This window comes from Rhinolophus sinicus, chromosome 12 (assembly GCF_057876585.1).
Source record: "Rhinolophus sinicus isolate RSI-liver-muscle chromosome 12, RSI-T2T, whole genome shotgun sequence".
In the NCBI taxonomy this organism is placed as follows: domain Eukaryota; kingdom Metazoa; phylum Chordata; class Mammalia; order Chiroptera; family Rhinolophidae; genus Rhinolophus; species Rhinolophus sinicus.
In genome coordinates, this window is record NC_142512.1 from 55,648,476 (window position 1) to 55,673,083 (window position 24,608).

At 51.9% G+C, this 24,608-nt stretch overlaps 1 protein-coding gene and 1 long non-coding RNA gene across 2 annotated transcripts; one reads left to right on the top strand and one right to left on the bottom strand.

Annotated features, from left to right (window-relative positions):
• Positions 1–1,250: 1,250 nt before the first annotated feature.
• LOC148756594 (uncharacterized) lies at positions 1,251–13,861 on the bottom strand. The gene is made up of 3 exons (XR_016023069.1): positions 12,781–13,861; positions 6,075–6,163; positions 1,251–5,421 (listed from the first exon to the last, which is right to left on the bottom strand). It is a non-coding gene; the product is annotated as an uncharacterized LOC148756594 (long non-coding RNA).
• On the top strand, positions 12,469–20,765 carry CBX2 (chromobox 2). The gene is made up of 5 exons (XM_019735747.3): positions 12,469–12,689; positions 12,766–12,809; positions 13,868–13,933; positions 16,164–16,269; positions 17,594–20,765. Exons 1-5 carry the CDS (start codon positions 12,618–12,620, stop codon positions 18,905–18,907), a joined length of 1,602 nt encoding a protein of 533 aa, XP_019591306.2. The 5' UTR covers positions 12,469–12,617; the 3' UTR covers positions 18,908–20,765.
• Positions 20,766–24,608: the final 3,843 nt, after the last annotated feature.

Here is a 24,608-nt window from a genome sequence, read left to right on the forward strand (position 1 = left end):
CACCTTCAAAATCCAGACATAACCTCATCATGAATGTGCATCAACGATTCAGTGAGAGCCTGCTATGGCTATGCACTGCCTCCACCGAGCCCTCAGCCTGGTGAATCCCCTACAGACCCCGAAAGCCCCTCCATTCTGCCTCTGCTGTGCATTGCTGCGTTCAATTCACTTCCAGGAGTATGTGACACTGCCTCGTGGAGACGGTTTCAACTCCTGCCAACTCAAGTCACCAACAACTGCACGGGACTCTGAGACCCAGTCTAGACTCGGAGGGCAAGCCTGTGGGTGGATTAAAGGCTGCCGTGGACATGAGGTGGACAAGTGGTGGTGCCTTCCAGCTGTGGGTTCATTGTATTCTAAAGCACTTAGCAAAGATCCAGCTCATACTTCTCCTTCTGAGGTTGTGTGTCGAGGTGTATGAAACAAGGAACAGGGTGGTGGAATAGCTGAGTTTCAAACCCAACGTCAGTAGAACCACCTGTTTTGCTGTCGGTCTAAATTAATTATTTCCTTTCCATGCCTTTTAAGTACAAGGTCCCAATTTCTTTAATATGCAGAGTGCTTATAAATAGCATAGAGAAAGCTGAATGACCTAACAGAAAATGGGTGTAGGGTTTGAGTAAAATATCTGGACAGTTCTCAGAAAAGAAGAATACCAATGGCCAGAGAATCCAGATTACCCTCACTCATGATTACAGCTAAGCAAATCACAGTGAGACGCCATTTTCCTTCCAGCGCCTCTATTTTAAAAGTTGAATAAAAGCAACTGCTGGCAAGGGGTGGAAGAAACAGACACTCTCCCCTAGTGTTGGTGGGCGTGGGCATTGGTGGAAACTTCTGGAACAGCAAGTTGGCCTTTGACCAAGTCTCACGTCTAGAAAGTTCACAAAGACACTTTCTATCAGGAGCTGAACGCAGCATTCTCTGTAGTGTCTAATACTTGAAACTATCCAAATGCCATCAACAAAACAACGAATAGATGTGTGGTGTAGACATTCAGTGGGATATTACTCAGCAATAAAAAGTCAACAGACAAATGCTGAGTGAAATACACCAGACAGAAAAGAGGACATACTGTATAATTCTATTATATGAAGTTCTTAAAAAAAAAAACAAGGCAAACTGATCTACACTGTGAGAAGTCACAATAGAGGTGACACCTTGGGGGGGGGGGCCCAAGGTATCTGAGTGGTAATTACACAGATATATACATGTAGTAAGATACATGGAGCTATTTCCCTAAGATCGGTATACTTTATTATACATAAGTTATATCTTAATTTTACAAGCTATTTTTACTGTGAGCATATGTGGCTTTATATACACGAAAAACACAATATGTTAAAAAAATAAAAAAGGTAAGCTATAAATACATTTTTACCATGAGCATGTATTACTTTTATATACTATATGGGAATCACAGTATATAAAAACACATTAAAATATCTTGAATATATATTAAAAACAAAACATATTTTTGTAGTGAGCATACATAACTTTTAGAAAAATGGACAACATGATATGTAAGGAAAATATAGGACAAGACTCTTGAAAGAGTAAATTTGGGCGGCCGGTTTGCGCAGTGCTTGGAGCGCAGTGCTCATAACACCAAGGTCACTAGTTCGAATCCCACATGGGCCAGTGAGCTGTGCCCTCCGCAACTGGATTGAAAACAACAACTTGACTTGGAGCTGATGGGTCCTGGAAAAACACACTGTTCCCCAATATTCGCCAATTAAAAAATTAAACAAATAGTAAATCCCCCCCGACCCCCGTTGTGAAAACTGGTCCCCTCGCTTGGGCCCAGCCTCAGGAGGAATCCACATCCTTCCCGACCTGTCACTTGGCCACCAGCTTCAGGTCGAGAGACATTTCTAAATACTTGTGCTTGAGAACTTGTAGAGTCAAAGAGAATTCTCGCTTGTGTTCTGGAGGCCTCGTCCCGGGATAGGCCTGGCCCTGGTGTAACCACATCCCCAGCCACACAACCCTGTGCTGCCGAAGCCCGAGGGAAAGGGTTCTGGGGTTCATGGGCGGCTTCCAGCAGTGGGAGAAGTTCTCCTACGACAGACCGGCTGCAGTGGGAAGAGCAGGAGAGCTCAGGGGAATCCAGGCGAGGCCCCAGCTGTGTCAAGACAAACGTGATTTTTCTGGCTGTGGACTTTACCGCTGCAAAGTCAGTCCCCAAGGGGCAGGGAGAAGGAGGTGTCCACAGCTACCCACCCCACCCCCTGCGCCTGTATCATACCCAGGACGATGGGGTCTGGATGGTGGAGGGCAGTTGTTTTCTCTCCTGTTGTCTCTCTGGTTAGACAATCAGTGGGTCTGCTGATTTTACCCAAGAGAAATAGGGAAGCAGAAGGAAATGGAAAAAAGGCAGATATTCTCCATGGGGACAACTCAGCCCCTTTCCAGAATGGGGCTTCTGGGCTCCTGCTGCCATCCAGATGTTGGCGGCTTCTCTCCTAAGTGAAACCACCAGTGTATCCAGCTTGGGAACAAGCACCGGGAGGGTGAGGACCACTTGGCACTTTGTCACCCCGCGGCATGCTTCAGCTGGAAGCCAGACCATCTATGCAATCCTTTGAGGGCCAGGCTACGAGCATCTCTTTTGAAAGGAGGGGAAGCTGAGCTGAGGCGGGCTTGTGAGCCCCCGGAAGACACTCAGGGCTTCTGCTCAGGCCAAGGGCACCCCTGCCCAGTCCATGGCCGGCCTAGACAGAAGGCCCCAAGTGCTACACAAAGCTGGACTGGAGGGACAGACCAAAGGGGACCTGTCATGTAGAAAAATGACCAGTCATGATCTGTGAGAACCTTCAAATGCTACCAGAGCCAGAGCCACCTCACGTTTTGACTCAGGTTCCAAAAATACGGTAGTTCTTTCAAGTGCCAGGTTGACCAACGTCCCTGTCTGCTCAGGATCCTTCTGTGTTTAGCTCTGAGAGTCCCTCATATTGGGATATGAGTTCCCTAAGTGCTGCCATAACAAGTCACCACAGTCTGGACAGCTTAATACAATAGGAATTCATTCTTTCATAGTCGTGGACGTCAGAAATCTTAAATCACAGAGTTGCCAGGGCCATGTTCCCTCTGAAGACTCTCAAGAAGGACCTTTCATTGCCTCTTCCAGCTCCTGGTGGTTGGCGGTCACCCCCACAGCTGCTGTGAGAGTCCATCACCACAGCACAAGTTCACAACCACGGGGCAGACATCGGTATAACCCACAGAGCTCATTCCAGTTTCTCCAGTTTTCCTCTTTTAGGGGCATAGTTTACACATAATAAAATACACCCATTTTAAATGCTATCATAGTCCTGCCAGCTTGGGTAAATGTATACAGTCGCACAACCACCACCGTTATTAAGTTTTAAAATACAGAAGATGAGAAAGGAGAAGACCAGAGTGGAGGGTTCCCAGGCTTTTCACAAATTCCTTTTATTTATGTTTTTCTTGTGTAAGCAATACACATTCATCGAGCAGACACGATTTTTTAAAAATAAGGAAAAATTAGACAAATGTATTTCCAGACATAGACGTGGTTAACACAGAATCCTTTTGTGTATATAGTTGTTTAATCTGCTTTAAAAAAAAATTAACATACCTGTCTGCCCATGACAAAAACTAAATCCTACACTTCTTTTAGCAATAAAGCATTCTGTTGTATGGCTGTCCCATGAGAGAGGCAAAGGAAATCCCTACGATGGTGGAGGAAATTTCTAGGACTACATCCCAGTCTAGTTTGGGGATATCCTGCCAAAAAGTCCCCACATGCCCTTTTGTAGTCAACCTCCACCCCACCCCTGGCTCAGGCAAGCCCTGACCTGCCTCCAGTGTCTATTCTTTTTCTAGAATTTCACAGAACTGGAAGCATGTAGTAGATAGTGTTTTGTGTCTGGCTGCGTTCGCCCGAGCATGACACTTGGAGACGTGTCTACGTTGTTGCTTTCATGAGTAACGCCCTCCGGTTTGCGGCTGAGTGCTTGTCCCTATACATCCAGTTTGAAGCTCCTTTATCCATCAACCAGCGAACGGACATTTGGGTTGCTTTGCCTTTTTGGCTGTTATGAATGAAGCTGCTATGAGCATTCAGTACAAGACGTGTGTGCACATATGGTTTCAATTCCCTTGGATGGAGACCTAGGGGGGTCCGGGCCATATGGTGAGTGTGTCTGTAGCTTTTAAGAAACTGACAAACTAATTCCCAAAGTGGCCAAACCATTTTGCATTCCCAGCGGCAGTGTGTCCAGTTTCCGGCTTCCCCACATCCTCACCAGCACTGGGTATCGTCAGTCTTCTAAATCGTATCTACTCCTGCGGATGTGTGGTTTTAATTTGTGTTTCCCTAATGAGCAATGAGTTTGAGCATCGTTGGAGGGACGTGTTGATATTCTTACGTCTGCTTTTGTGATGTGTCTGTTTAGATTCTCTCCTGACACCTCCCCTCCTTTTTTTTTATTAGTCTCCTGTTTTAGTATCTCATGATCAGAGAATGGGACCTGTACGGTTTCCACTTTTGGAATTTGATATTCTGCGTGGCCTAGAGCATCAATAAGTTTTACAAACGTTTGACGGGAAGTTGAAAAAAAATAACGGTCTCAGGTTGATGGAGGGAGCAGAAACCTGACCAGCTTGAGCTGCCAAGAGGATGTCTCAACGAGACAGGCCCCCGGTGGATCCCGGGTTTCACTCTACTTCCCCCTATTTCATGCTCTCCTGCTGCCCCTGTCTCTCTCCCTGTGCTGGTCTCAGGGTCTCCGAGGACACACATTTGTTCTGGGGCGGAGGGTGGGGGCATGGTGGACATCCTTCCAATTTAGCGACCTTAGAGGAAGCAAGAATCTCTCATAGGGTCCTCAGGCAAATATCCCAGCTTGTGTGTGTGTTGTCCCCAGGCCTGGAGCCGCCTAAGCAACCAGGACCCATGCCCACCCCAGAACCGGGCTGAGGGCGCCAAACACACAGGTACATCCTGTCCCCGAAGCAAGATGTTACAAGATGTCAAGAGTGCGAGGTTCTGGTCCTCTGAGGCCTAACTCTGTGCTGTGGGGTCAGTGGTTTCTCAGAAAGATGCGTTCAAGTCTCCGCTCCAGCTAGCCTCTTCTCCACTTTTCTCATTCTGCCCGTTTCCACTTCCTGTACCTCAGGCTGCCTTTCCTGCATTAAAATTCATGAATACAAAAGGTTGATGGGTCGGAACTTTTATTAAGATGCAACAGCTTTTTTTGTCCTCCTTCATGATTTTTTTAATTTCTCAAAAAATTAAACCAGCACCTCTTCACTTTTCTTCCTCCTTATTGTTTCTACCTCTTTGTCAAAAAGCCTGCTCTTCGCAAGTCAGCCCCCCACAGCCATCGGTCCGCACTGAAGCGTCTGGGTTCAGAAATGCTGACGAGAGAGTAATGTGTGTTCATCACTGAAATGCTGGAAAATATAGACAAGTATAAGAAGGAAAGAAAAATGAATTTTAATCTCACATCCCAGCGATAACACTTCAGTATTTTTATTTCTTTCCACTCTTTTTTCCATATATATATGTATGTATTTTTATAGTGGTGAGACCACACTGTATATATGTATCTAACCCACTTTATTAATTTACCATTACACATGGTTTCCATCATGTCATTTAAAAGACCTTCTAAAACTTGAATATTAAGGATAGTAAAGAATTTCCTGGTATAAACACACCACACTCTATTTAAGCCAAGTACCCACCGATGGGCAGGGAGCTACTTCCAGTTTATTCATAAGCGCTGCTGTAGTCAACAAATCAACACGTAAGTAAATGTTTCTGTGCAGCCTGGTGATCCCTTCATTTCCTTCAGACACACCTGAGGGGTGGAGTCAGCTGATAAAAGAGCATGACTGGTGTTGATCTGAGAGCCACAGCCAACTGCTTCCCAGAAACACTGAAGCCACTTACGTCCCCACCCACGGCGTGTGAGTGCCGATTTCCCTACGTGCCCACCCAGCTTTTACCAGGGCCTTTAAACTGATTTTTAATTTCATTGAGGACTTGCGGGTTTAAAACCACAAATGTGCACTGCCTTGGAATGAATCCACCCCACACCTACCTTTAAACAACTCGTAGTTACAGGGAGACGGGGGCCCCAGGGCTCTGCCAAGCGTGGTGGTGGAGAGGACGCACCAACTCCATCCCACCCTGGTGGGAACGAGGGAAACCAAGAAACAATTCAAGAACAATGTACAAATTAAAGAAACCACGAAACCCACATTTACTTGCAGGAGCCTGCTAAAGTTCAAAGGCAGGCTGTGTGTGCGGGTAGGTGGGAGGAGGTGTTATAAGCTGGACTAATTCTCTCCATGGGGCATTTTGGCAATTCATGTCAGAGTCATTAAAACGCTTGAGTGTTTTCATGGGATTTTCAAATCAAAAAGAGTGATGGACTTTGATCAGAAGAGGTCATGACGAGGAAGCTGCAAGGAAACCAGCTGGCATGCGTACTGGTGTATACTGCCCCCTGGTGCAGACCGTGCCCTGGTACATACTGTCCCTGCCATATACTGCCTATCCCCGTGCACACTGTCCCTGCACAAACTTTTACCTGTCATGTACTGTCCCATGTCACGTACCATCCCCCGGTACACACTGCACCTGCTGCCATCCTTCTGCAGGGCCCATGGCAGTACATAAACTGCTTGTACCATTGTCTCAGCAGTGGGACCCTGGGTCTGGCATTCATCTCCACCCCCCATCCCTCGCCCTGTGAGGATGAGGTGTGTTCCATGCGCAGTGGAAACTTCAGCGGTCAGCTGCAATCCGTCGGCTGCCTCTGCTGCCGGTGGTGGAGGCGGTCCCCACCCAGCCTCATGGAGGAGCAGGGCTCTCCCAACACTACCCCTCTGGCTTCTAAGCTTCTCCTGCCCCCACCCACCACTCCCAAGTCCGACCCAGCCGTCTTCATGTGTGAGTGGCAGGCAGTACCCTCCTCATTCCTTCAACAAGTGTCTGGTGTCTGTTGAGCTCCGAGCCCTCTGTACATAGTGGGAATACAGCAGTGACCTAGCTGGACCCAACTCCCGGGCCCCTCGGAGTTCCTTGGGCCAAACCACACTGTACTGATAACGCACAGCTTCATGTAAGTCTCAAGTCAGGCAGCGGCCGCCCTCCTACTTTGTTCTTCTTTTTTGAGATTGTTTTGATGATTCCGAGTCCTTTGCGTTTCCTACATATTTTAGAATTAGCTTGTTAATCACTTTTTAAAAAGTACGTTGAGATTTTGATTGGGATCGCGTTAAGTCTTTAGAACAATTCGGGGGGAACTGACATCTTAAAAATACCAAATCTTGCAGACTATAAACAGTCTTGTTTATTTCAATCTTCCTTCATTTCTATCAGCGACAAAGAAATAAGAATATATTGAGGGGAGACCAGGGCCTGAATATTTTTATTATAGAAATTTTTTTATAAAATTTCAGTTTTAAAAAATAGATTAAACTATAACAAAGATCAAAATAATCCATGAGCTTAAAAGCTAGATAACTCAGGAGACAATACGTTATGTACACTTATACACAAGGTGAAAAATTTCAACTTGTTCACAAAGCCATCAATTGATAATTAAAACCCTCTTCACTGGCCCCAGAAAAAAAATCTGTACACTTCTACCAGCACACAAATTCTTTTTGGCTGCACAAAAGAAATAATACCCTATGGATTTGTAGTGGGTTACATGGTAGCCTGAAAAAGACATATTCAAGGGCTAATTCCGTACCTGTGAACGTGACCTTATTTGGAAAGATGGTCTTTGTAGATATGATCAAGTTAAGGATCTCACAATGAGATCATCCTGGATCACGGTGGGCCCTGATTCCCTGGGATCCTGAGAATCCGCAGAGGCTGCTAGTGACGGCCTCCGGCAGCCAGAAAAACAATTAGCAAACTCACGAACATGTGTTCATTGCCGCTTTGGATCCCCAAACCAAAGACTAGTTTTTAGGTAAGTGCTTCACTCTAGATTTTAGAACTTTGTTAACTGTAAGTTGTTTTTAAATTTGTGGAAATAATGCATTTCACACTGGAAAACGACACTCATAAAATCGTTTGACACAGACAATTCTGCACCCGGCAAAAGTCTTGAAAAAGCACAGCTGTGCGAGGTATAACAGACGTGATTCATTTGTTAGAATACCACCGTATCCAGTGCGTTCAGAAATGGCCTAGATGAACTTTTAATTCCTAGGGTTACTGAGACTATGGGGATACAGGCAACCCCGTCTTACTGAGGTGGGGGTGTAAATTACTGCAGAACCCCCCCCACACCCGGGGAACAGCTTGGCAACAGCTCACAAGACTAGATCCATGTGCCTTCTAACATGGCATTTCAGCGTGCTGTCCCCCAGATGTGCCTGTACAGTGTACATGCAAAAATAAAGACGTCTGACACTGCGCTGTTTCTAGTGGAAGAAACTGCAATTGGGGACTGATACGATTGCAAAATTAATAAATGACATCCTTTAAAAGCCTTAGGCAATGGAGATCTCCCATAGGGCGCTGTGGTCTGGTCTCCAAAGCAACATCGTAAAGGGCTAGGTTAAATGGCGGTTTGGGGCCTCCTACCATGTTTCCCCGAAAATAAGACCTAGCCGGACCATCAGCTCTAATGCGTCTTTTGGAGCAAAAATTTATATAAGATCCGGTCTTATTTTATTATAAGAGCAGGTCTTATATAAGACTGGATCTTATGTTAATTTTTGCTCCAAAAGATGCATTAGAGCTGATGGTCCGGCTAGGTCTTATTTTCAGGGAAACAGGGTAGTATAACAGTGTTCATTAACCTTCGCTACCCCAGGATGCAAGAGGAGGGTCCATTCAGTCTGTGTAGGTCTTTAGGGGCTGTGCAGTAGGTTAGGTGGCCTGGGGTGGGTCCCAAGGAGCTTAAAAGTCTTCTGCTGCCTCATTCAACCTTGAAGGGCCTACTGAGTGCAGCTGGGGCACTAGTTCCAGACATGGCTGCTTGCTCCCCCACACACACTTGGGAAATGGCAGGAATGGGCTCCACAGCCAGTGGCCTGAAGCAATTAAGGATTCCTTTTCCTCATCTGTAAAAAGAGGGCTGGGACAGGCTGCTCTTTGTAAGAAGTGTTCCATACCGTGTCAGCTGCAGCCAGCCTCTGAGGTCTCCTGGGTCAGGATGGGGGTGGGGGGGTATCCAGGGGTCAGTATTTGCATGTGTGCCCAGGAGATTCTTAGGCAAACTGAAAGCTTGAGAATTTCCGCAGGCACCCTAACCGTGCTTATTTTTACTTGAGTTCTGATCCGTAAACACTGTGTGTCACATACGTGTAATATTTATCCAGTACAGATACAGAATCAGCATCACATGGCACAGCTGGCCTGCAAGTCACACCTCAGTCTTGCAAACGTGAGCAGACCTGGGAGGGGACAAATCATCACGTTAAATAGTAAAGGCTGTGCAATGTATTACACGATCAGAGTTCATCCCATCCAGACTTTTGGGGGTGCATCCAGTGTGAATGGTTGTGGTCACTCCTTTGAGCCAACTCTGGTTGCAATGAGGCAGTTTATTTGCAGAAAAACTAAGAGCTGTCCTGAAATTGTTTTGTAAGACGGAACTAATGTTGTTTGGTTTTACTGCCAAAGTTGACAGATGGGAGGATACTGGCTTCATCTCAACTCCTGACTCTTCCACTGACGACAGTGACGCTGTTATGTCATTTCTTGCCTCGGTTTCCTCAATTTTTGATCCGCAAGCGCAGCATGAAGATTCTTATCTTTTTTAGCGGTATTTCAGACATTAATGAGTTAATATTTCTCACTGATCTTGTCACTTGCATAGAAAATAACATGAAAAAAAGTGGTATTTAGTCTGAATGTACTCCTGTATGCCTGTATTTTTTATATCTTTTTTGTACCTGTTTTAAGCGTTCTCGTGTACAATAAAGCATAAATGAGAGTGTAGGCAAACTATTCATGTCCCAAGATTAATTTAAGTAACTGTATTATTTTTGTTTAAAATACGTTTAGAACATATCCCTTGAAATTCTCTAAACCTATACTGTCCAGTGTGTGACTACTAGCTATGTGCAGCTATTTAAACTTATTTAAAATTAAATAAAATTAAAAACTCAATTCCTCAGCAGCCCTGGCCACATTTCGAGTGCTCATGAGCCACAGATGGCTGGTGGCTCACGTATTGGAGTGTGGTTAGAAGGCATTTCCATCGTCTCTGAAAACTCTATCTGGCAGTGCTGCTACACACTCTCCATCCGATATCTAGTCGTGCCCAGATAACAACAAATGCTGAGTAGTTATTGGGTAAGTGAAGTAGAAAATAATTGTTCTGAGTTGTCCTAATCATTCTTACATGTGACAATCAAAACGGAAGACAGAATCTGCTTTATCCCCAAGGTTTTGACACAATTATTTAGCTGGAGTTATTCCTCGCTTCTGCCTACTTCCAGCTTTCTTTTTAAGGAACACCTCACAAGTTCTGGATCATACCTTCACCCTATTTACCTGATAATTTAATTCTACGCAAATCTGTCACATTTGTTTCTCCAAATAAATTATCTAAACATTATTTTACTCAAACTGGGTACTCATAGTTGGATAGACGATATGTGCATTAAAATTCCCAAGAAACTGATTTTTTCCCCCCAGTGGGTTAGTATCAAATTCTCGACAAATTTATTTCTTAGGGGAAGAAAGAATTCTTTTCTTTAAAAAAAAAAAAAATGAGCAAGTATCCAGGATACCATATATCACCAAGAGGAAACTGGAAACTTCCAGGGCAAAAACCTCACACCCAAGATGAATTCTGCAAGGAAACGTGAGTTGAAGCTGATCCAGCTTCTTGTCCCATTACAATAAATACACCTTTGGCCTCAGCCCCACAATAGACTGCCTAGTTCCACAAAATGGGAACACAAAAGAGCTGGAGAGAGATTGTTAGTCGTTCTCTCCACCCCAGCAGAGCAGGTTTTATCCCAAAACAAGGGTTCTGGGCTGCCCCCCCCCCCCCCCAAGTGAGCAATCATTTCCCCCTACCCCCACCCCCCGTGAATCTTCACTATTCCCACCTCCTTTGCAAACAGTACCAGAGTTTGCAAACGTTACCCAAGTTTTCTCCAGGGTATCAGATGAATGTAACCGATTTAACCGAAAAAACTGAAAAACATGCCAGCAATGGAAAGATGGGCTCCTGCAGTTCTGAATTTCCTATAGTAGGCCTTTCTGTTAAAACAACAAAATACATTTCTCCAGCAGAATCCTTTATAAATATGGTTTTAATGATCAAAATTACATTGAAACAGTCTCCTGCAACAAAAAACGACTTTTTGATTTGCTTAACAGAGAGTACTGTGCAGCTGCGTTCAAGGAAGACACAAAACCAGAAAATGAATTTTCATTGAGTTAAATTGTATCGATGCGAATAAAGTTAAGGCTAATGTTTATCTCCTTTATTACGCGTTTGACTTCCTCACTTTCAAGATCTAAAGGACTTAAGGGGGAAACTGTTCAATGGAACACGGATCTTAACAGCAGAAAATGAAAGGGTAGCCAGCCACCTAGGACCCCAGAGAGTATTCCAGGCCACCCCACTTCTCAACGAGGTCGTTTCCTTTCTGCCGCGTGCAATTGATCCAAAGTATATAGATTTCCAAATCCTGGCGGGTCCATTAATGAATTACTAAGTACTAGGTTAGAAACACCGCCTCAAATCTTGCTCCCACCCCCCCCACATTCATTTCATCAAAATCGTGAAACAAATTAAAAAGTGCAGTTCCTTTCCTCCCTACGTGTGCCCTAAAACTTCGGGACTTGGGTTCCACTCTTCATAACTAAAAGTAAGAACACGGAGCAGTTCGCGTTTTCAATTGATGCATTTTCCTCTCTCGCCTTTGGAGGGAAAAGCTGGGCTGCTCGGATTTTGCTGCCCACCAGCCCCCCAACCCCCCATCTCCCTCCAGTACTTTGTCTTCCATTCCTTCCCCAACCCCCAGCCCTTTTGCTCCCGCGCAAAATAGGTCGAGTGCCCGAGATCGAGGGAAACCAAATTCAAAAAGACGGAGGGCGATAGAGTCCGGCGCGCCCCGAAGCAGCGCCCCTCGGAGGCGGGGGCAGGAAGCGGCCGCCTCGCTCCGTCCCAACTTCCCCTTTCGGGCCAGAACAATGGCTTTTGGCCCGGAAAACGAAGTTCGGAGGAGGCCGAGCGCGCCCTGGGGGCCAAGCGGGATTCGGCGGGCGACTCCCCAGGTCCGAAGTCGCGAGGTGCCTCCCTACTCCCCGCGTAGGACCACCCCGGCGCCCGGGAACCCCCGCATCCGGCCGGCACCCCAGTTCAACCCAGGACCTAGCGCTGACACCCCATTCCCGGGCGCGAGGCCGAGTCCTCCGTGAACAATGCGCGCTCCGCCCCACGCCCCGCCCCCGCGCGCTCATTGGCCAGCGCTGGATTGGGCGGCCCGTCGGGGGCGGGGACGGACCAGAGCGCAAGGCGCTGGGGGGCCGTGGCGGCGGTGCGCGTGCGCGGGGCGGGCCCTCCGCGGGCGGGGGCGGCGCTTTGTGCGCGGCGGCCGCGGAGGTGCGGGAAGCGGCGGGCGCCGCGGTCGGCGGGCGGGCGCGCGGCAGCATGGAGGAGCTGAGCAGCGTGGGCGAGCAGGTTTTCGCCGCTGAGTGCATCCTGAGCAAGCGTCTCCGCAAGGTGCGTGCGATCTGGCCCACCCCGGCTCGCCCCGCGCCCGCCAGCCCCGGCTCACGCGCCTTTTCTCTCCCCGCAGGGCAAGCTGGAGTACCTGGTCAAGTGGCGCGGCTGGTCCTCCAAGTGAGTCCCCAACAATGCGGCTCCTGCCTTCCTACCGGCGTCCCTCGGCCCGGGGGGGGGGAGGGAGGACCCTCGGCCGCAGCGTCTGGGTGGGGGTCGTCTGCGTACAGCGCGGGAAGTTCGCGGGATCCCCGAGGGCTCCTCCGGCTCTGCGGGGACGGGGCGCCCAGGCTGCGCAGAGCTGCCCTTTGTTTTCAAGCCCTAGAAGTGCGGGGCCAGGCGGCCTCCCCCGGGAACCCCCTCGGGTCGCTGCCTAGCCCCGCTTCGGCGCCCTGGGCCTCTTTTCCTAGCGCGCGGTCCGCTTCGCTCCTGCGCGGCGCGCTCCTCCCGCGCCCATTTGTTGCATGCGCCCCCGCCCCGCCTCAGCCCTCCCCGCGGACACGAGCCCCCCTCCTCTTGTCCATATTTCCCCCGCTGTAACCTGAGCTTTCTATTGATGAATGTAGGGCTTTCTTTTTTCTTTCTTTTTTTTTTTTAATGGAAGGGAGGGGACTTGCATCCCCGGAGGGGGCTCTGTTTACAGTCGCTCGCACAGACCCGTTTCCCCTTTCTTCCCGGACCCTACTTTTCTTTCTTTGCTTTCCCCTCCCGGTGCCCCGGCCCGCGCTCGCTTGGGCGCCAGCCACATTGTTCTTACTGTTTGGGCTGCGTTTCGGTGCCCTTCGCGGCCCGCCCCCCCCCCTCCCCCCCCGCATCCTGGACAGCCTTCCCTTCCCTCGCTGGCTCCGGGCCAGGGTTTGGGGGCTTCCCTGTACCACTTAACATTTTGTTGGGATTTGTTTTTCTCCCTGAGGGTGACTGTCGATTCCTCCTGAGGCCGCGTGTTAATTGGGGGGGAGGGAGGGGTTTGAGGTGGTGGTTTTCCTTTGGGTTTAAAGATAGGGTGCGGGCTTCAGGGGCTACAGTCTCTTGGAGTGAATGGGACCTCATCCTGGGCACGAGTGACCTTGTGGGACTGCCCCGCAACCCAGTGCCCTTGCCATCAGCAGGGACTGGCTTTCTGAAGTAGCCCGTTGCCCCTTGCTCTTTTACTACCGACCTGCACTTTGCTTTTCCAGACACAACAGCTGGGAGCCAGAGGAAAATATCCTGGACCCACGGCTGCTCCTGGCCTTCCAGAAGAAGTGAGAAACTTACAGCTCGTGTCTGAGGGGGGAGGATGTGCCGGGCAGGCGATGGCCTGTCACACAGTCATGCAGGGTCCAGGGCTTGGGCTGTCACCAGGGCCTCCGGTGACGTCCCCATGGCTGTGTGAAGGTGGAGCAGGCTTTGAGGTCCCAGATGGGTTCCCCCCATCCCGTCCCATCCGTTTGGCCAGTGCTGTGTCTGGACCTAAGGAGTCACTGAGTGCTGCTTTGGTCTTTCTGACAGCCAGACTTGACAAAATGAACCTTCTCGATTCCTTCATGAAATTTTCTGGGTTCTCTTGGCGTTTTCTGTTTGTAAGCAAGCCTAATAAAAACTAGGATGGCAGGTTTGCCATAAAAATGCAGACCTGGCCCTGCGCGAGGGTGCTGTTGAGCAAGAGAAGGCTCAGAGAGGGAGCTGGGCACGGCACAAAGTTCGGCCTGTTATGGTGCATCTGTACCAAGAACAACACAGTTTTCTCTGGGCTGCAGAACTGATGGTGCTGAGTGAGCTGCAGGGGGCCCCTGGCCAGTCTCCATCTGAACTTGCTTCTGTAATTCTAGATGTCATTTCTATTTTTAGGTAGGAGACTTGGGTTCAGAGAGAGGCCTCCTTGAGATTCCGGGGGAGAAGGATGGGATGGGGGATGGATGAGCCCCCCATCTGGGCACGAGAGTCCAGGAGCGCTGTGCCAGAGCACACTGGGCGGAGGAGGTGTGGGCACTTGGCTGGGCATTGCCCTATTGATAGGGACAGAGAAATTAGCTGCTCAAAAGCTGCCCCGCTGGGGTCAATCTGGCCAGCTTGTTCTCTGGTAACTCAAGTTATGTCTACTGCTTCTTCACCCTAGCTGGACATTTTGGGTATTCTCAGAGGGACAGTGATGATGGGGAGAAAGCAAAGGTGGGCTTTGGGCAGGGTGAGAGAATGTAGGGTTTGTCCCAGAGCCTTGGAAATGCTGCTCAGGAACCATACTGGCAGCTACTTAATTCATAACTCGTCCTTGTGAGCCTTGGGGCGGGGTCCTGACATGAGATAGCGCGTGCTCCTACCTTCACTTTGGGTTGTAGTGCAACATGAGAAGTGGGGTTGGTGAATATCTGCAAGGCGCAGGAGTTGAAGCCAGCGGGTGGTCTGGATTACATCCTGGGGGAGAGAAACCTGGGAAGGTGGTTGATCTACTTCCCCCCATAAACCAGAAAGATCCCCCTGGGAGCTGGCAGTTATTTGCTTGGCATGGGGACATGGCCTTTGTAAGAAGTCTGAGGTTAAGAGCCCTCAGGTACAGGGGACTGGGGGGAGGGGACCCATGAGATGCTCTTATCCTAGGAGGCAGGTCGGGCTGCTTTGGAGGGAGAGCTCTGTCTGGTTGTACTAATTGGGTTCTTTAAGAGAGCACCTTCCAGGCCCCAACGAGGTGTTGTTTGCCCGTTTTAATTACCGGGAACCTTCTCCAGATAGCTCCTCTTTCCCAGGGCGTAGCGTGAAGCACAACCTTTCTCTGGGGTGGGCTGGAGGCCTTCTCTTGGCTCCATGACCCCAAGTCATGGGGGCTGTTAAAAGTGTCCTGCAGGTGGTGTGGGCTCTGAGGCCCAGCCACTTCACGATCGCACCTCACACTTCATCTGGAGCAGAGTGCAGGAACAGACATCTTAGACAAAAGAAAGTGAGAGAAATGGGAGTTGGGGTACTGGAGTGGAACGGGCCTGGAGCCCTTGCTTCCCCTATGCTTGGACCTGTGGGATTTTGTGTGGGTGATGGAGGGTGGCACTGGGGACAGTGGGCCTTGCCTCCCTACCCTGGACTCTGATTTGAAGTGGGGGGTTGGGCCATGTGCCCACAAAGACTCCTAGGGGCATTCTGATATTCCCACAGAACGTTCTGCCCACAGAAAGTGGCCTTGGATTAGCACTGGGTCGTTTTCGGTGGTGTCGGAGAAACCTGGGAGACTGTATGTTTCCTAGCTTTGCTTGGATTTCTGTGACTTGTCTTTGCCCAGTGCAAGTGACATAGATGGATGCATAGGTATTTTTGACCCATTTTTTTTTTCCAGAGAAGGGGGTCTGGGCCTCCGCCTGGGATGTGTTAATTAACAGGATATGTTATTGCAGTGAAACTGATGATAAGCTACCATGGGCTGGGCTTGAGTGTCGGGGGTGTTGGAAGCCATGGGGTTCTGTGTGGCAGGAGGGAGGGTCCGTGACCCTGATTGGTGATTGTCTTCAGGGAACAGGAGAAGGAGGTGCAGAACCGGAAAAGAGGCAAGCGGCCCAGGGGCAGGCCGAGGAAACACACGGTGATGTCCTCCTGTAGCCGCCACTCCAAGCTCAAGGTGAGTGGCTGATGCCCCGATTTGGCTGCTTACCTTCCAGAGTGGAAGCTGAAGGTGGGAGGGTTGAGAGCTTTGGAAAGTGAGACCTTGGCTGGCCTCCTTCCTTGCTGCCACTCAGGCCTCCGCCAGCGGGGACAACAGAGTCCCCTCCTCAGTGGGTTTCCTATTCCTTTGACACCCCTTCTGCACTCCTGTCTACTGGAGAGCAGCTCAGGCTTGACTGCTGACCATTGCTCTTTTACCCCTAGTGGCTTATGGGGAACAGAAAAGAACAGGAAGCGTGCATAGGTTTGACAGGTAGACCGCAGCTGCCTGGGCAGCCCACAGGTACACACACACACTTGGGCTTTGTGGCAGCACCCCGCCTCCTGCAGTAGTTCAGAGGCAAGATGGGGTATGAGGTCTTCAGTCTCGGGTGTGCCTGGCTCCTTTCTCGGGGGCCTGGCGCCACACGCTGTGGCTAAGAGCGTGGTCATATAAAACTACCCTTCCAGGAGGTTGTGGGAATCCTGCGTTTGGTCTTGTCGGCTAGTCTGCACCGGCCACATTTTGTCTTCGAGAGCTTAGTTTCAAACAAGATGGTGGGGGCTGCAGGAGAACGTGGGGTGTTTGCGTTGACTGGTGGCACTGGCCAGCCCTACAGCTCAGGCTCGCGTCAGCTGGGGTGACGAGTTGGGGGACCTGAGACTCCAGGTTTGATTCCGTTGTCCCCAGTTCACGCAGGCAAGCTTTGTGGCACGGGTGTGACTGTTCGCTCTGTCTCCCTGAAGTGTACCTTTTAAAATGCTGACCCTTCAGGCAACACGGCGCCTGAGAAATAGAAGGTGTATTTAGTATTTGGGGTGACACCCAGAAGACGGGAGGACGTGGGGTTTTTTCCCTGTGTACTGGAAGGTTCTGAAGGGGTCAGATTTGGAAGTGGGGAGATTGAGGCAAGGTGCCCCCTTGCTTTCGGTTCCACAGCTCTTGTGCGTGCTGCTCTTTTGACTCCTGACCTTACGAGATGCGTGACTTGTGCTGCTCTGAACGTTGTCTGCTGGGAGCTGGAGCTAAGCTTGTGTCCCCCTTGAAAGCTAATAGCACCCGGGGGTGACGGTGTGTTTGTTTTATGAACCCCGTTTGTTGTTGTTTTCCTACTTTTAACCATTTCATGGAACCTCATTAGGACCTTGTACATCCTTTCTGGGACAAGACAGTGAGAAATCGCTCCCTCCTGGCCGCCTCTAATCTGGAAGCCACAGGAGGTGCTGGCTTCAAGGCATCTGACACTGGACCCTGGGGACCAGGCCGTAGAAGTGGTGACCCTTTCCCTTTGTCTTTGCAGGAACCTGACACCCCCTCCAAATGCAAATCTAGCAGCTCCTCCACATCATCCTCGTCCTCGTCCTCTTCCTCAGATGAAGAGGATGACAGTGACTTAGATGCCAAGAGGGGTCCCCGGGGCCGTGAGACCCACCCAGTGCCTCAGAAGAAGGCGCAGATCCTGGTAGCCAAGCCAGAACTGAAGGACCCCATCCGGAAAAAGCGGGGCCGCAAGCCCCTGCCCCCGGACCAAAAGGCAGCCCGGAGACCCGTGAGCCTGGCCAGGGTGCTAAAGACGGCCCGGAAGGACCTGGGGGCACCGGCCAGCAAGCTGCCCCCTCCACTCAGTGCCCCTGTGGCCGGCCTGGCCGCCCTGAAGGCCCATGCCAAGGAGGCCTGTGGTGGCCCCAGCACCATGGCCACGCCAGAGAACCTGGCCAGCCTGATGAAGGGCATGGCTGGCAGCCCCAGCCGTGGTGGCATCAGCTGGCAGAGCTCCATCGTGCACTATATGAACAGAATGAGCCAGAGCCAGGCCCAGGCTGCCAGCCGACTGGCACTCAAGGCCCAGACCGCCAGCAAGTGCAGCCTCGGTCTGGATCTCAAGGTGAGGACGCAGAAGGGGGAGCTGGGGGTAAGCCCCCCAGGAAGCAAAGTCCCAAAGGCCCCCAGCAGCAGCGCTGTGGAGCAGAAAGTGGGGAGCGCAGGGGGCCCCCCACACGTCCACAGCAGCAGCAGAGTCCCTGCCGGTTGCCTGGGCCCCCAGCCTGCACCCACTCAGGAGCTGAGTCTCCAGGTCCTGGACTTACAGAGTGTCAAGAATGGCACACCTGGGGTGGGCATGGTCGCCCGCCATGCCACAGCCACCAAGAGTGTCCCTGCCACCATGCCCGGCACTGGGAAAGGTGCTGGGACTGGCCTCACCGGGGGGAGCGGGCCTGGCATGCTATCCAACACCAGCAAGAATGAGAAGCTGGCTTCCAGGGCGGCAACTCTGCCCACTCCTGCAGGCAAGAGGGACTGTGTCAAGGGCAGTGCAGCCGTCGGAGGGCAGGAGCTGGGCCCTGGGGCCCCAGGAGACGGGCGCAAGGTGGCCGTGCTGTCGGAGATGAGCACCGGCGAGGAGAACAGCAGCTCCGACTCGGACCCCGACTCAGCTTCGCCAGCCGGCACCGAGCAGAACCCATCAGTGTCTGTGCAGACCAGCCAGGACTGGAAGCCTCCCCGGAGCCTCATTGAGCACGTCTTCGTCACCGATGTCACTGCCAACCTCATCACAGTCACGGTGAAGGAGTCCCCCACCAGCGTGGGCTTCTTCAACCTCAGGCATTACTGACCGCCGCCACCGCCACTGCCAGGGCCACCCCTGCCCTTCTCTGGCTCTGCTTTGGCTCCCATAAGTGACCCACGCCCCAAATCCTCTGCAGGGGCCAGGTGGCCGCCTTCGAGGGCAGGCTTGGCAGGCCTGCTCCCGGACCCCAGCCTGGCCTGTGCCATCGGGCCAGGGCAGTACCTTGATGCCAGGGCCGGGCCGGGCCCTGTTCCTACCTCTGGGCCTTCGCTTCCCTTCGCTTCCTGTTGGCCTCAGGAAGTCGGGGCCACCACCTGTGGCTGGAGCCAACCGTCTGAACTGCCTGTGATGATGGTGGTGGGCTGCTTTCCTCCCGATTTCCCTGCGATGCAGGTCAAAGGAGGGAGCTTCTCCGGATCCAGCTTGGCTGTTCCTGCCCAGTGGTGGCGAGAGAAAGTGTATTGGCGGGGTAGGTGGGAGAGACAACTGCAGCCCCCATTGTTGGGCTGGAAGGGGCAAGTCCCAGCACTGTTGCACCTGAAGAGCCTCTGAGTTTTGGGGAGCAGAAGGAGAAGGGTACGGCGCTAGCTGCCCTCCTTTCTGCTGGCCTGTGCAAGGACTGCCTCAATCCTAACCCTGGCCCCGTAGGCTGTCCCCAGCACCCGAGGAAGGTAGCAATGAGTGAGGGCAGGTGCTGGAAGGGGGTCCACCCACCCTGCAGGCTGCCTGCCGCTGTGTAGGGGCTGGGCTGCAGTTCCCACCCATGGAGGTGGCACCACCTTTCCATGACAATCCTCCCACTTCGGGGGTTCCATGTTCTTCCCAGCTGGCAAGCTGTACCATTTGGGAAATGGGACAGAATCCTAGTGGCCCTCCTGGCAGAGAGCCCCCAGAAAGGCTGCATCTGCTCACCCAGCTGCCCCCCTCAGGTGGCGGAATTGGGAGCTCGCGGCCTGACGGGCTCCTGAGCAGCATCAGAACTTACGGGGCAGAGGTGGGGCAGCACATGGGGTCACTGGGTCTTCGTGATGCCAAAAAGAAAAGGGTTTGGGGGTTCCCTTTCTCGTTTCAGTTATTGGTTAAAGTCAACCAGTAGATGTGGGGCTCTTCCTTAATCCCCAAAGCCTGAGTGCAGGGAAGAGCCCAGACTTATGGAGGAGGCTACGGTTCCTGCCGCCTGGGCCTGTGGCAGCCCCTAACCCTCCATGCCAAATAGGACGACACGGTCTTGTGTAGCCAAAACAATTTCAGCCTTTGTGCCTTTGGGGACAGCCGTATCCAGGACCTCCGAGGGACATCCAGATGCAACAGGAATGGTGCCCACCTTGGCAGACTTGAGGGCTTGGAGTCCCAGACAACCAGGCAGAAACTGGAAAGTGGGAACTAGAGGGGAGACACACCCTCCGCTGTCTCGGCAGGGAGCAAGCATCCAGCTCACTGCACAGCCTGAAAGAAAGGGACCCAGCATACTGGGCCACTGGCTCCAGCTTCCCCTGGGCCTTCCCCCCCACTAGAGGGGAGCTGACAGCCTTCCTTTCCTAAGAGGCTCCGCGCTGCCTTAGAGGCTGCAAAGCCAGGCCTACAGCAGCTCCCCTCCAAGCCTATGGGGCGACCCTGGGCTTCCGGGCACTGTGGGCTGACCTGACACCCCCAGCAGCCAGGTCTCCAACCCCAACTTGGTGCCTTTCTGTTTACCAGCTATTTCAATCCCAAAGTTTGAATCTGCAAACACCTTACTCCAGCCACTTCTGGCTGTTACGTTTTTTCTTGTTTGTGACTCCAAGCAGTTTGTGTTTATGTGGGTGCGTGTGCAGGTGTGACAGCCTTCGCTGGAGTTGGACCAGGTGCTCAGAGTTGGTCGTGTTTACCAATAAATAAAATTAGTATTTTTTATTTGCTGCTATGTGTGTGTGCGCTCGTGTGTTCAGCCATCAGTCATACGTCCGATGAGATTCCTTGCTTCTCTGTTCCACAGGGGTTCCGACCTACCTGACTGCATGGAATGCGTCACAATGTATAATGAACGGGTGTTTTAATCCTGTCGTGTCTTTCTGTTTGCTTCCATAATAAATAGGAAGAAGTGGCCAGTCTGTCCTCTTTAAAGGGTTTGGCATTTTTATATATTTTTTGGTACCAAAAAGAGTGTTGCTTTGTTTTGGTGCACTCAAAAATTCTGACCTGACTAAGGGATCTGGGCCTAGAGGTTTCATTAGGAGAAAACTTTGGGGAAGGACCAGAGCTTTGGACCAGTGCCAATCACTGGCATGATTTGTGTTTTTTAATTAAAAAAAAAAAAAAAGCCAAATCATTCATGTATGCCACTTCTAATTGCTTTAAACTGTGGCTGTTTGTTTGCTTTCTTAAAAGAGAACAAAAGTGGATATGTTATTACCCTGGGAAACTTAAGATCTTTGTTGAAACGGGGCAGCAGCCCAGCCCCCAACTTCAGTCAGGACCAGTTAAAGGAAGTGCTTCCCCCAGGAAGCCCACTATGCTTGGGGGAAGAGGGTGGGAGGAGGGGAGATGTAGTGCCTAGATGACCAGATTTTTGCTCATGTGCACCTAAAACTTCTGTGGGTTTTCTAGTATTTTTGGAAAACTAACACTAGCGGTAGGTTGCAGATTTTTTTTAGACTGATGTTAATTTATTTTGCAGGGGAAAGACGTTAGCTAATGTGTCCAATCTTTGTCCGTTTGTTAACTTTTAGTATATCAATAAATATTTTTTTAACTTGTCAGCCTGGTGTATGTCGTGAGTGGTCCCTGGAAACAGGTCTCTTCCCTCTCACTTTTTAAAAATTTTTTATTGGGGAACAGTGTGTTTCTCCAAGGCCCATCAGTTCCAAGTCATTGTCCTTCAGTCTAGTTGTGGAGGGCGCAGCTCAGCTCCAAGTCCAGTCGCCATTTTCAATCTTTAATTGCAGGGGGCACAGCCCACCATCCCATGCGGAAGTCAAACAGGCAACCTTGTTGAGAGCGCTCTAACCAACTGAGCCATCCAGCTGCCCCTCCTCCGGAAGCTCGGCGGCAGCTCATTGTCTTCAATCTAGTTGTGGGGGCGCAGCTCACTGGCCCATGTGGGAATCGAACCGGCAACCCTGTTGTTCAGAGCTTGGACTCTAACCAACTGAGCCACCCGGTTGCCTTCTTTCACTTTCTTGATTCAAAATACTCTGGACATGGATGGAATCGGACTGAATCTGAGAATGAAAAATCAAAGGCTTTGGGAAAGGCTTAGCCACTTTCACGGGGTGAAGGGTTTTTTTCTAAGCAAAGGGGTGGGGTTGATTATAGAAGTGAGCCCCTATACCAGCAGTTCACAAAGAGGGTGACTTGGCAATGTCTGGAGACAGTTCTAGTTGTCACATGGGGCAGGAGTGAGTTGTTGCTACTGGCATCCAGGGACGCTGCACTACATCGTAAATTCACTTTGAGACATCTCCCAAAGACTTCAGGTTAAAACAACCCAACCTCCCCTCCCCCCCAGAGCCCAAACTGTTGGAAAGCTACCCAACCCCTTGAATCCACCACGTGGTAACACTTTAAAATGACAGAGATGGAAGATTGCTGGGGAGCTGCTACAAGGACAGAAGCTTGGAGTCAGCGGGGCTGCTGTGACTCCTCACCCCTGGCTCACCATAAAGAGACGATTGCTTCCTAAGTAACCTCCCAGGCCCTTCAGGGTTGGCATCACCCTCAGCATGAATTTATTCATAAATTTCATCCTGGGGAGAATCAAGCTCCGTTTGAAGTGAAGCGGAGCTGGGCCTAGGTGTGGACTGCCCCTCGTTGGAAGGCTAGTTGGGGTGAAGGCCTGACTGTTTTAGCTCAGGAGGAGGTTCCCATTGCAGCTAGAAATGCAACCCCAGCTCTACCTGGCTCCAGGAAAGGCCTGTGAATTTGAAATCAGATTCTTGCGGGGAAGACTGCTGGCACGTTTTCTTCTGTTGCGCCTGAGAGGCTGAAGCTGTTTTGTTTTGGAGAAGGCGGGCAGGGACAACCCTAGCCTTCTGTCCTGGGGCTTTTGAGAACTGCAGAAAGGGGTTGAGGACGGCCAGGAAGGAGCAGCCTGGCGCAGCTGGAGCGGGCGCTGCCACCCCGGGGGGCGAGCCAGGCTTTCCTGGGAGTCATTTCTACAGTGCCTGGGCCAAACGGGTGCGGGCCCTGGTCCACAGCGGCCTTTGTTAGTTTTCTGCGCAGCTGATCTGATTGCCTAATCCACCGCCTTCCCAGAAGAATAGGCTGGGCTGCCGGTGCCCGACCCGGCTGGAGGGCTCAGCCCGGAGCCCGGAGCTGCCGGATCCATTCCGAAGGCTCCTGACATGACCGGTGCATCCAGGCTCCCAGACGCGGATCCCGCAGGCTGGACACCGGCTCCCTCCCCTTCATCCTCGTGGCTTGAAGGGCCTGGCCGTAGGGAAGGCTCCCACGGTGCACACTCTAGCGTGCTCTTGAGAAGAGGAGAGGAAGCGTTCCCCGCTCCTTTCGGGACCCAGAAAGGCATCAGCCCTCTCGGGAGGGGATGGGCCACAGGGAGAGGGGCTGAGGCCATTGCCTCTAGAGGGCGCGCGCGTCCCGCCAAGTGCTGGCCGCTGGCGCTTTGGACGCGCCGGGAAAGTTCCCCACCTGGGGCTCTGAGCTGCCCGCAGGAACCGAATTGCACGACCCGCCCGCACCCCGACGGCTCCAAGCGGCCCCCAGCAGCCGCCGTTTCCGAAGTCTCCGGAGGAATGCCCTGGCCCCAGTCCACACCCTCTTTCCCCATGTCCAAGCCCCCGACGCTGGACGCCTGCCATGGAGCCCCGACAAGCACTGAGCGCCCAGATCTCGGATTCCAGCTGGGTCCGGGTCCTCCTCTAGATCTGGACGACTTTGCGGTAAGAAGAAAGAGTACCAGCGCCCAAAGTACTAAGGCAGGACTGTTAGCCGTCGGGTCTCTGGCGCACAGCGCAGAGCCTGGACTAGGACCTGTGCGTTGTAGGCATCAAAGGAACAGTAAAAGGGACACAACCCGACGCTCTCAGAAGTCTTAAATATTCCAGTTCAACCAGTGTGTGTGCTGGGCCAGGCTCCACTCTGGCGGCGGCTGCACAAGCCTGCCCTGCCCTCGGGACGCAGGGGACCCGCCCGGGCGGGAGGCGGCACTGAGGCCCGGGCCTCCACACCTGGTCGCTTTCCCGGAGAATCTGCCCAGGGAACGGAAACCCGCAGAAGCATCTCCTGGTCAAAGCCAAGGTTGGTGGTGGCCAGACAACCCGGGAAAGGGGGCAGAGTCGGCGCCGGGCCATATCCCTAACCACAAGCCCACTGCGCAGCCCCAACACACGGGAGGCCGACACATGAGAGGGTCCCGGCCGAAAGCCAGGGCCCTAGCTTGGAGGCTTGATCGCCGTCTGCGACCCTCGCCTGGCCATCCCCCTCCACTCCCGCCCACTGATGTTGTCTGCAGCGGGCGCAGGCCCCTCAAGTCTGTAGGGCACTCCTTGACCCGAAGCTGCGCTGCTCCCTCCCTCTTGGGTCCTCCCACGCAGGTCACAGAACTGGGGGAAGGAGGCAGGAAGAGCTCCGCCAAGGGCGGGGTCGTGATTTGTTGGCCAAGGGCAGGAGATGTGCGGGAGAACGCGTGCCCCGGCCCCTCCCTTCGGGCTCTGCCAGTGCGCCTAGATCCCGGCTTCTCCGCGGAGCGACGTGGGACATGGAGGTGGAATTAGGTTCAGTGCGATGGCCTCTTTGGGGGTCCCGAGGG

Bases quoted from the DNA above. Each gene is read 5' to 3' on its own strand.
- CBX2 (XM_019735747.3), top strand. From the start codon at position 12,618: ATGGAGGAGCTGAGCAGCGTGGGCGAGCAGGTTTTCGCCGCTGAGTGC. The intron at 12,810-13,867 runs GTGAGTCCCCAA...TTGCTTTTCCAG, and splicing joins TGGCGCGGCTGGTCCTCCAA to ACACAACAGCTGGGAGCCAG. The intron at 16,270-17,593 runs GTGAGTGGCTGA...TTGTCTTTGCAG, and splicing joins GCCGCCACTCCAAGCTCAAG to GAACCTGACACCCCCTCCAA.